Source organism: Oncorhynchus mykiss, chromosome 3, assembly GCF_013265735.2.
Source record: "Oncorhynchus mykiss isolate Arlee chromosome 3, USDA_OmykA_1.1, whole genome shotgun sequence".
In the NCBI taxonomy this organism is placed as follows: domain Eukaryota; kingdom Metazoa; phylum Chordata; class Actinopteri; order Salmoniformes; family Salmonidae; genus Oncorhynchus; species Oncorhynchus mykiss.
In genome coordinates this window covers 49,855,144-49,867,045 of record NC_048567.1, presented here as the reverse complement: position 1 = coordinate 49,867,045, position 11,902 = coordinate 49,855,144, and the positions used below count along the sequence as shown (strand labels likewise).

The window sequence follows — 11,902 nt, the reverse complement described above, 5'->3', positions numbered from 1 at the left end:
TGCGATGCATAAGATTAGGCCTGCGTAAGTGATTAGTGTGGAGACATCAAGTTTGTTTCAAATATTTAATACTGAATACTTAATTCAGACTCGAGATCAATGCATGAAACTTTCCTCTTTCTGCAAAACCCAGTGCATGTTTTACGCAACATTGCGCGCCTATCGGCCTTTAGAGATTGATTACTTGTTGCATACTTGCATGACATTATCATCATGATGGACGAAACAGAAGAAACGATGAGGTCGAGTTCCTATTTGTTTTGGAGACATATATTTTATGGCAAAGAAATAACAACTCCTGCGTCGATATGATTTGTTAAGAATTCCTGATCAGGAAAATGAATTTCTTACATGTTTCATTTTATTTCAGTCGCTTCAAATGTGTATGTTCTGTATAGACAGACCATGTAACCTTTTGCAATGATGCCCCGAGGTGTGCACCTACATACTGTAGACCTATGCCAATTTGTTTGATTAATTGTTATTTTATCATTATCACAATACAAGTATTTTTTTGTGACCTTCCATAGTGAGCGATGACATTTTTTTTTAAATCCTGGAGACAAGAGGAGAGTCGCCCGAGGCCTTGAGCAGTGAGATGTTTTCCCGTGTCCCGTAAAGTCGCACTGGTTCTCTTTGATCTCTCTTTTATTGTGGCTTGAAAACAAAGATGACTTCTGCCTAATGCTCAGCGAGAGGGCATTTCATGGAAAAGTAACAAAGCGATAAATGGCAGCACTTTACTGTCCGCAATCCCAAGCGTCTCTCTTCCCGAAGCATTTTGACTCACCTTAACTCGTGTTGAATTTAACGCCCTTTTGTAGCCATAAAATAGCAAACTATGCTCATGAATTACAGATTAATACTTATTTCCGTGGTTATGAAAATGGATCGAATTTCAAATTCACTAAAGTGTAATGAAAATATATTTGCCCACAACAACTGTAATTTACTTAGTGTGCCTATGCGGCAAAATAACAAATATTTTTTTTCTGAAGAAAAAAAAAGAACATAAAATCAGTGCAAATAAACCACAATACACTTAACTGAAGGTTGTATTAATTTATCATGAATGTTCAGTTATATAATAATAGCCTATTGAATAGGCCTGTTTTATTTTGCCTGTAGACTTCATTTAAAAGTTCACATTTATATTAAATGCCAAATATAGGCTATAATACGTTGTCTTTTCTAAGCTGTTTATTTTTAAACTCGAATTCGTGGTTAATAGAAAAATTTACATTTTATTTTTTTATCGTTATTTTCGTGATCTCAAAGCCAGCCACACAAAAGGAAATGAAAATAATTTCTCTATTGGTCAATTGAACTTCCTCTTCAGAAAGAGGTTATCTAGATGAGATGCCTGTCCCTAACATATTCCCAGGCCTGGGCTCACGCTGTAATTATTCCCCGGGTTTTTCTTTGAGATCGGACGCTGCACTGGGTAAGCACAAAGAAGTCAGAGAGCATCCTTGAACCCTTTCAATACGGGGCCACTGATATTCAAATAACATGCAGGAACCATTTGACTGCGCCGCGACAAGAGCATTTCAATTTCATCATTTGCATATGGCTTTTTACCCCTTTTCCTTTTCAAAAGTTTAGAAACAGTTCCCATAACATCAAATCAAGTGTAGAGTTTCAAGGAAAGCTTAGAGATGCTTTATCCTTATTCTTGGACTGCCATCTTTCCGTTTGACATGCAAATTAAAGCAGTTAATTTGGACAATTAAAATAAATATTCAGGGGGCCTTTGTCATCAAAACCCCCTGGAAGCCCCCAGATAAAGTAAAGCTGAACAAATGATGTCTCGGAGATTAATTAGATATTTGATAAGACACGAATCCCTAATCGCAAATACAAGACACATGGGGTTGCGATGTGCTCCAAGTCATAATTAATACCATTTAACAAGATTTTCATTTGGGCATGAAATGTCTTTTCCGGGGCATTAACTATTGATTTATTCCTCAGAGAGAATGCACGTCAATGTGCGATTGCCTATATCAGCAATGTATGATTGATTTTATGTAAAGGAACACTCTTGCCTATCTACATTTTACGTTTGGCAATCGTTCATTTTTACCATTTATACCATCACATAAAATACCTTGGTTCATAATTTATTTTCATTCCGCATAATGAAAACAAGTATGGGACCCAATACAGTGAAACATTCCCATCACACGAATGCTGCCTCAGATTTTAGATCGTTTTAATTATGACAAAATGAAAGTCTTATACGTGTGACTTTATACAAGTAAACATTTATATATTTTTTTAGCAAAGAAATGAAATGGTTAACTGAATTTAAAAAGCTGTGTACATACATATCCACAAAGTGCGTTGAAAGTAAACTCCCTGAATTTCAGGATCCCAAACACGAATAAAACAATCATAATTTACATTTACATGAAAATAACACATTGTTTGTTGTCAATATGTACAATATGATGGCGACTCACATGGGCCAACCAAGTTCATTTGGGTTAGCTCGCCCCTTTTAAGCACTGATCGTAAAAAGTACCCCGCGGTTCATTTTTAAGTTGACAGCTAGTTATGTCATTTTCACATAATAATAGAATAATTCTGCTTTTCGTTTGATGGTGAATAACGAGTTGAACATAATCAATATGGTGTTAAGTTTGAATTATTTTTTTGTTTTCAAATGCTTTGCGTAAAATCGTATTTTCCTCCAATACTATCTCTCAAACCCAGACCCGTTTTAATACATGTACCAGTTTTGATAACCTACTGGTCATTTGCTTTATAAAGTTAGTTTCAAGGTCATTCAAATAACAGCCATTCAGTGCTCGTCATGAGGAGATGGATCCTTGATTCTGGGGTTTACCCCGTCTAAAATTAGTTCTGGGGACTCGGACCTGGGGGTCTCCAGGTTACTGGTGTCGGTGTCACTGTCGCTTCCCTTTTTGCCTTCACCACCACCGGCAGTGTGGGTTTTAATGTGCTTGCTCAAATGGTCGCTCCTCATAAAGCGCTTGTTGCATACTGGGCAAGCAAACCTTTTCTCGCCGGTGTGGGTACGGAGGTGTCTCTGAAGTTCATCTGATCTTGTAAATCTTTTGCCACAAAAAAGCCAATTGCAGACAAATGGCCGCTCGCCAGTATGCCATCTCAAATGGGCTTTAAGGTGAGAGGTTTTGCCATACACCTTACCGCAGCCTGGAATGTGACAGCTGTGAAGTCCTTTCCTCCGGAGGCTGGCCCCTGCAGGCCCCAGCCGCTCAGCCTCCTGACAGTTCGGACAGTCGCACGTGGCTCTGCCAGAGTACCTCCTGGATGACCTTGAGGAACCAGAACTGGAACCTGAAATCATAGCGTTGGCGGCAGAGGCGTCCGTGTATGTTGGAATGACTGTTTTGAATCCCTCTTGTGTTAACAGGTGTTGGCTGGTTGATAGAAGATGCGATGCCGTGGGACTTATACCGGTTGAGCTGAATGCCGAGTGTGTCAAAGTGGAGAAGTCAGGGTTATAGCCACTGAGCTGAGAGTGTATGGCTTGGGGGGTCCCGGAATGCAGGGAGGTCTGCAGCGAGCTTGCAGGGTTTTGGACCTCGAGCCATGAGCCAGGGTTGGTATGAACGTCCCACCACGCGGACGCCCCATTAGTAACATCGCCCGAGATGGTTGAATGGAAACCAGACTTGTACCACGACTCATACGGATGTGCCATCCCTACCCTCGGGTACAAGGTTTCTGCTGATGTGTGGACTTTGGAAATGAAGGCTGATTGCCCAGACTCTTGAGACGAAATGCTTGCTGAGTTGGAAAACAGACTGCTGTACTCTGTGGAAAACGCAGATGTGGTCGGGGAGGTCGAGGCTAAGCAGAACGCGCTGTTGCCTGTGCCAGTAGTTGATGTTAGTCCGGTCGATCCGCGGCTTGTTGCTACAGTGAATCCAGGGAGACTGGATCCCAAGTTGCAACTAGAGGAGGATCTTTTCCAAGGATGAAATCCGCCTTTTGAAAAAGCACTGGAATCAGGTAGAGTGGTAAGGGGACTGGTATTGCCAATTTTGTTACAAGTAGCAGCCAGCATAGCTAGAGGTGTAGTTCCAAATCGTGGTTCTTCCTGCAGAGAGATAAAACACTGTACTTTAGAACATTGCAAGCAACATTTACCATTTTCTTTCTGTAAATAAGATGCATGCATTTGCTAGAAGTATAATTTGCGTCTGCCTATGTGGTCGTCCAACCGTTCGGTTGTTGTGCTTGTTTGGATAGCAATTAGTGCATAGGCGGCACAATTATTTACCGTATTGGATTCAAACATACATTTAGTGAAACTGTTAATTCATAATGAATGTATCGAAATGTGAACTAAATATCCACCGAACCTAATAAACAGACACAATCATGGAGGAAATACAGTAATGTCACTCAGTAGAGAGTTTACTGCAGGTCTCGAAAGTTTGCGCATGTGGGTAGCCTATTATGAAAGTTGGCAAAAACAAAAATTATTTTGATTGAGGAAAATTACAACATCTAAACAAGCACTTTCAATACCTACAGTAACAACAAAGCTCAACGATAAGAGAACAATGACCGAAAAGTAGCCTATACAATTTAGTAAGTGTGAAAGTATAAAGCCTACTTCACACATGAAAACCAATATATTTTTTGTCGGCTTACCCCAAGTATAGACGTAGCCATATCCAGGGTCTTTGCTATGTTGAATTGGTCACAATTCTGCAATAGTGTACTTTTCCAATTCGACTCAGACACTTTGCTTTTCCGTAGTCACACGATTTCTCTCTTGGCTCGGAGCTCCTACACTACCTAGTTGTAGAGAGCGCGTTCTTTGAAGTACAGCTGGCAAGAGCAAGCAGCCAATCTAAGCGCTGGATTCTTGGCAAGAGGACGACGTCAGCCAATGAGAGATTCGACCAAGGACAGAAACGCTAAAGCTTCATGTCAATCAATAACTCTTGTGCGGATTTGACTGTCAAGCAAGGTACGATTTGGTATTTTTATACATGTTATGTATTCTCCCATCAAGGCTCAATGTGCTCTTTATTGTAGAATCGAGATCATTTTGGTTTAAGCTAGTTCTCTGCAAGAGGTAAGAATTTTATATTATTTATTTAGAGGTATTTTGTTTATGTTGCATTTCAGAAAGCTTTCTGACCAATTGTTATTTTTTTCAACTGCAGGTTCTTTGTTTCTCTAGGCCTATATAGACATAATTGTAAAATATAATGTTCGGATGTATAGCTGCCTCTGCTTTTATCCCTTGTGGAGTCCCAAATTGTTTTATGTTTCATGTCATAACATGAGGGGATTGGTGATTATTTAAAAATATATATATATTTACGAATTGCGGTGCCTTCATATTTTTTTTAAACTAAGGATGTCATGCACTTTCAGGAATGGAAACGTCTTCATAGGCGCAGGGCATGTGCTTGCTTACACCATCCATGAAGTTAAGCAGAAGTTCCCATGCACTCACCAGGGGGCCAGAAGTGCAATAAACGGACCCATTATCAATAAACAATGGCTGACTAAAGTGAAGACGCTTACAATACAAGGTATGTCATACAACAGGTGAATTATCTTAAAAGTTTCCATAGGCTCAAGCGGTGTTGCCATGTGTGCGTTTAAGAGGCTATTGGGGACTTGTTTTTAATCTGTGTGTGTGCGCGCGTGTGTGCGTGGAGTGCGCTCGCGCCCGTCCCCCTGCCTGTCTGTGCCAATTTACGCGCGTGTGTTGAGGCTGTACAGTGGGGCTTTTCGGTTAATTAAAAAGTGACAATTAACTCGATGAGTGGTTGGTGTTCTAAGTGCTACAGCCTGGAAACTAAAAATATTTGAAAAATATTGCAGTCATAATAATCACGAGATGTTGTTTCCCTCATGTCAGCCTGGCGAATGCATTTCATTCAACGATGCAGGCTGATTTAATATGGCACAATGAAACCATAGAGCATTCCACACTAAAGATTTAGGCCAACTGAATTATAACGTTTGGAGATACAATTGAACCATTGAAAAAACATGTGGAGCGCATCAACATTAACTTTTTCTTTCGCCAAATTACTATATATTGTTTTCTTCCTCTGGAATTTATAAAGATCACAATGCAATATATGTCAACGTGTTTCACAGCTTGTAAAACATTTAGGGGTAATGACATAATGTAACAATGGCCTGCTTTGGTGTGACTCTTCATCCCTTAAAAAGGTAAAGCAATTTTCCATAGAAAGGCTTCGCCAAAAGCTGTGTATTACAGTATTCAAAACGAGCGAATAATGCACCATTATTGAGCTTGAATGCTGCCAGTCAACCAAGCGCAATTTGTTCAAAGGCTTCCTCTGCTTTAATTCCCCACCTTTTGAGCGGCGAATATAAAACAATTTCATCAAATCCAACGAACGGAGCCAAGAAAAGTGCTTCATTTTTGCAATCATTGCAATTTTAGTGGTGTGCTATTAGCACTATTAAATGTCGATTGTGCATTAACAAATTTGATTGCAATGCCAAAGTGTCTCGAACAGCGTGAGTGTGTGAGCGTGTAATCATTATTTTATATTTGTCTTTTCTTTAAAAAAAATATACAGTTCTAAATGTTTTGTAGTGTAATGCACCTTTGGTTAAAATGAGGACCGTGTCATTCATTGTTGATTTGTATTGTTTTATTTTGCTATGTATAATGGTATTCTGGTATTATCTGTCTCTTCGTGTTTTATTTATATTTAATGGTTCGAAAATAAAGATAAAGGATTTATCAATGAACAAGGCGAAGATAAGGCCCTCGATGGAGTGCTCGTTTTTAATTAGTGTTTATCCCCACATTATTCAACATCTAACTAATTGATGAAACACTTCTGGAAATAAAATAAGTAAGGAAATGTATAACGAACAAAAACTTTAGTAACAAAAGAACACGAAAACAATTAGGATTAGATTATCTTTCAAAATGACAGGTGTTGGTTCACATATGATTGCCTATACTCATTTTCAATTGTGTTGACTTTTTAGTCTTTTTGAATGCCATTGTAAATTGGAATTTCATCATGTGGGCCTACCATAATAACAATGTGATAGCCTGCGTAATAGTTGGTAGTAGGCCTACCCAATGCCAGCATCCTTGACGAAATATTGTCATTAAAAATATTTGAACAGTGTCATTCAAGTGGGAATTTGGAGTTGAATCTCGCATGCAGGACTCCACCCGAGAGCACTTTTCTGTGGCAATTAGGAGCCTATTACAAGTCATTAGATTGATCAATGTACCTTAAACAATGAGAATGATTTATTTGGTAGAACAAAACGCTGTGCATCTATTGTGGTGAGGCTAAGTGACGGTGCATCCATCAAGGCGTTCAACGACAAAAGATAAATGATTAATACAAACCTATTCATTTAAACTCTTGATACAAAAGGCCTTTGACTTGCTTCAAATCAAGATTATTAGAGGCTCGTTTTCTGCATGTTAAACGACTCAGGGTGCTGGATTAGACCAAATTTTCTGGTTGGTCCCTGCAGGGATTAATTTGCTTTGGTTTTGAGGAAAGTTTATTTGTGGACAATTAACTAACTAATCGGTTTAATCTCATGGTCGAGAGTGGCGAAGGTCCACAGGCCTACACCTGTTTCTGTCCAAGAGGGGAAACAATTTAGGGGCAATGATGCCATGCTTCAATTCTAAGTAGTTTTATATGTTAATTGATGTCATTATCTGAAAACAGGTGTATGATAGTCTACTAAATCCGACAGAAATGTTAAATCAACTCGGCCTAGCCTACATGCTTGTTTGGGTCATGGTGATTGGTAGCCTCTAAGATAGAAAACAATATTTTATCATAAACTCGCGTTTTTTGTATATTGTAAAATCTATAACACATCTCTTTCTATACGATTTGTAGACTAACGCACGAGATCATCGACGTGAGTCTATTTTGCGTGTGCAAAGACTTGCATGCCATGCTGTTTTCCATTAATTGTCAATGTACAGTATTCAACCTGTTTCTCAACCGTGTCTGCCCGGCTCTTGCACAGTAAGTATTGTTGGACACCTTTTACATTTTGCATCCGATGTTTGTGATTTTTCTGGTTGTCAAGGGAGTAAAAAAACAAACAAATGCGGGAAGACTTGTATTCACTATATAATGGTGCATAACAGGAAGATATAGAATCATATTCCTGTTCAGTATGAAATATAATTTTATTGGGGAGGGAGATAAACCAAAGCGACAAACCAGTCTGTTGCAAGGAGTAGCCTAGAAGATTCACCTTCAGGGGCAGAATGGAACCAGAAATCGGCCCTGACATGTCAAACACACCAGCCCATTTTTTTCCTTGAGGTCCCCACAAAATGGACTAGCACATCTGGTATTTGCCCGAAATGCCAGATGGCCGATCTGCCCCTGTTCGCCTTGTTAAAGGCACTATAGTCCCACAGCTGCTTACTTGCACTGATTTAACCCTCCCTGATAAGAGGTGCAGACTAACCAGCACTCCCTGCCACTGTCATATTGTGCGTGAGGGACTGTCATTTTGGTTACATGCCTGACACTTGGATAGGCTCCTGTAATAACTCCTAAAGTTACCGATATTGGCTTGTACATATGTTGTCTATGTTCTGTGGTGAAGCTTGGCTCAGCTCACAAGTACAGTAGGCCTAACATTAACAAGTGTCTGCTAAATTTAGAAACATGGGTCAGCTACCAGTGTCATCTTTCATTTCAGTCAGACGCATGTCCTAGTTTAAGGATGAGGCGTTAGCCAGTGTGAGTGAGGTCGACTGAACTTGCTATTAGCTAGACCGCTATTAGCTTCTTTTACAGAGCTTACATTACCAGCAATATATGGGTTTTTTTCACTCTAAGTTGTGAGTAGATTTAGTAGGCAGTGAAAACTGAAGAAAAGGACATGGCTCCCAAGAAGGTGTGTTTTGTGTATACTATAGTAGCTCAGGCCAAAGCTGAATGTGTAGCCTCGATTTACATAACGCCACGAGGTCTGACTCGCTATGGACATTGACACATTGTTTTTATCAGCAGAAGGGAGGTGATGGACAGCAGCCACCACCACTGATTGGACGGTTTGGGACTTCTTTGAAAATAGGAATCGTCGGATTGCCCAATGTAGGGTATGTCTATAGTCGTTACATGTAAACTGGAAATATACATTTGACTGCTTAACAACATGGCCTATGCATTTTTAAGTACAGTACTAAATGTATTCATATGGCTCCCATCAGCCAGTGTAAAGGTATTCTGGTCATTCATTGACTAGTTCATTACAGGCCACACGCCATTAGGCTTTTACTAGACTAGTGGACACAGGTCATGGAGTGCACGCATTTCACTGTACACGTGAACCTAAAGGTCGCAAACCCTGCACCAGTAATTTTATTTGCCTAATGTCATTCAATAATTCCGAATATTGACTCACTCTTAAACGTAAAAGATTAGAACAAACAGACACAAAATTCTTTGGATTGATACATGGGAAGTATAAGATCCAACTCCGATAAAGACATACAACAAACGATACCATGGTGTATAATCCGAAAGCCTACCAAGCAGCAACAGCTCTCACACTATGGTCTTCTGCTATTTCCTGTCATTTACACTGTACAGGGATCAGGATGGTAGCATGAGTGTTCTTTGGAGATCATTTCTCCCGTATGAAATAATAGCAGGCATGTGGCTTCAACATGATCACTGTCCTCACCCTGCTCCCCACCCTGCCTAGCCCCCACTGCTGTTGACCTGGCCTCATGCACTGTGACGGGCTGATGAATAGCGACATGAGAGCTGATTGAAGTGACATGTTTTTTGTCCACCACTGTAGGCAGAATAACAAATGTAAATCTAAAGCCGATTGTGTATTTCTGAGGGTGATCTAAAACATCCTTGGAATATATGATAACGGAACAATCCTGCGATTATAAGATGAATCCATGCTGTATCACAGCAATATCCGGGCAATTCCTGTCCTGTCGGTTTTGGAGTCTAAACCAACCAATCCTTGAAATGTGGAGCGCACCAGGTGAGGGGATAAAGATAGAAACGTCCAGGATTATATTTAACTGCCTTGCCATTATTACACTTGCATTCATTGAGTAGTCAGTGCAACCTGAAGCACTCTTGAGGTGCTTGTGCTGTGGAACAGAAATCGCTCAGTGAGCACGACATGGGGCTATGTTTGGCTGTACCCGTTCAACAGCTCAGATCTGTCAGGAACGTAATTGTCCCCTGGATTCCAAGCACAATTGATCTATTATGGGATTATCTGACCTTGTAATTGGGCTTAGTGTTTCACAATCAGGCCATTTATGATTCTGAAGATCAAATGTTCAATATATTAGATTGACTTCTTTGTCATAGTGGAGAATGAAATGGTCTCTCTGCCTTGCAGGCTTTGCTGAGGTCTTTGAATAAACCAACATCATACTCTCAACCCATCAGGATCCACCAACAGTTTCTGGGATGCGTTGACCTCTGTGCTGTTTTTATTTCTAGGAAGTCAACCTTTTTCAACGTACTGACAAAGAGTCAAGCTGCAGCTGAGAATTTCCCCTTCTGCACCATTGACCCAAATGAAAGCAGAGTGCCCATTCCAGATGAACGCTACGATTTCCTGTGCCAATTCCACAAGCCTGTCAGGTATGGGGTCTCACTGTTCACGTATTATTCACACTTCAGACTTGGGATCTCTGCCAAATATGTATAGGCCACTGCAAGTATACACTACAGCGACGTGAGAAGATACAGAAATGTTGTTGACATTGAGTTGCCAGTCCTTTACCATACATATGATAACTGCAGTTTTTCATGTTATTTATTATTATTTTTTAAGTAAGAAGCCATAGCATTTATGTGTCAGTAGCTGGCTATCATATGTCATTATGAGCGAGGTTAGACCAGCCTATTGGTTTAATGTGAGAAAGTCATGAATCACAGCACTGAACCAATGTCTCTCTGTCTCTGGGGTTGACGGTAGTGCAATATAACATGTTCAGCACTGAGCAATGTGAAACGTTTCATTATGACTCTGCTATGACTTTTCCATGAGCAGTATGACACACACACCATCACCCTTTAGTCATAGCTCTTGTGTCTCCAACCATACATTCCAGAGTATAGGTGCCTGATGATGAAATCAAGGCATGGCACCACTACCTCTGTTGTTGTAGTAGAAGTATAATTGCGAGGTGTAGAACCAGTCTTAGTGTACAGGGTTCTGCTGGGTTTTATTCTCATGTATCCACATTGAGTGGGAAGGCTCATAGAGCCGAGGCTCAAGGGCTACCACTTACTCTGACAGATAACTAATACCCAGTAGCCAGAGAGAGGGAAAAAAACATATTATTTTTATGTATGTTGTGTATTTTTCATAGAAATCTTAGAAACTGTTTGACCACCAAGAATCTACCCTGGTAGTGTTGATCCATATCCAAAAACGTAAGAAAGACTGATTCACAAGCTGTGGGCTTGTCTCTGTATTTTATTATATTAGACTTTAGACATTAGCTGACTTATATAACCCCTGTTTCCTTTCCACTGCCTGTTCTGCAGCAAGGTGCCGGCCTTCCTGAACGTGGTAGACATAGCAGGACTGGTGAAGGGAGCTCACGCTGGCCAGGGTCTGGGCAACGCCTTCCTGTCCCACATCAGTGCCTGCGATGGCATCTTCCACATGACACGTGAGTCCAACCTGTCAGACTATAGCACACTGCATATCACTTTGTAAAATGACCCGCTTTTCATCTGGTTAAAGAGAAGAATTACTGAAAATGTATTTCATACCTCCCTGTAGTATGTTGTTGACAGAGCTTTTCTACCGAGCCTATATTGTTCTGTCTGCTTGGTTCCAAGATAAACACAAAATTCAGGGATAGTGCAGGTGAAGCCAGACCCAAAACTCACATTCC

At 40.3% G+C, this 11,902-nt stretch overlaps 2 protein-coding genes across 4 annotated transcripts in view; one reads left to right on the top strand and one right to left on the bottom strand.

Annotated features, from left to right (window-relative positions):
* Nucleotides 1-1,047: 1,047 nt before the first annotated feature.
* On the bottom strand, nt 1,048-4,807 carry LOC110520117 (transcription factor Sp9). The gene is made up of 2 exons (XM_021597189.2): nt 4,654-4,807; nt 1,048-4,093 (listed from the first exon to the last, which is right to left on the bottom strand). The coding sequence occupies exons 1-2, from the start codon at nt 4,672-4,674 to the stop codon at nt 2,807-2,809; spliced, it is 1,308 nt and encodes a 435-aa protein (XP_021452864.1). The 5' UTR covers nt 4,675-4,807; the 3' UTR covers nt 1,048-2,806.
* A 162-nt stretch (nt 4,808-4,969) lies between these two features.
* The window catches only part of LOC110520118 (obg-like ATPase 1), a 47,306-nt gene continuing 40,373 nt past the window's right edge, over nt 4,970-11,902 (top strand). Inside the window, exons 1-4 of one of the 3 annotated variants that reach the window (XM_036974446.1) lie at nt 4,970-5,083; nt 5,389-5,549; nt 10,491-10,634; nt 11,547-11,674. In XM_036974446.1, the coding sequence (XP_036830341.1) occupies nt 11,668-11,674 (7 nt within the window). In that variant the 5' untranslated portion in view covers nt 4,970-5,083; nt 5,389-5,549; nt 10,491-10,634; nt 11,547-11,667. Of the gene's footprint in view, nt 5,084-5,388; nt 5,550-8,696; nt 8,908-9,020; nt 9,113-10,490; nt 10,635-11,546; nt 11,675-11,902 lie in introns of those variants that run through there. The other 2 variants (XM_036974445.1, XM_036974444.1) reach the window with 2 other exon arrangements.

What these genes read in the sequence shown, in the direction of transcription:
- LOC110520117 (XM_021597189.2), bottom strand. Translation starts at nt 4,674, where the DNA reads ATGGCTACGTCTATACTTGGG. An exon ending in TGGCTACGTCTATACTTGGG is followed by an intron (nt 4,094 to 4,653) that starts GTAAGCCGACAA and finishes ATCTCTCTGCAG; the next exon opens with GAAGAACCACGATTTGGAAC.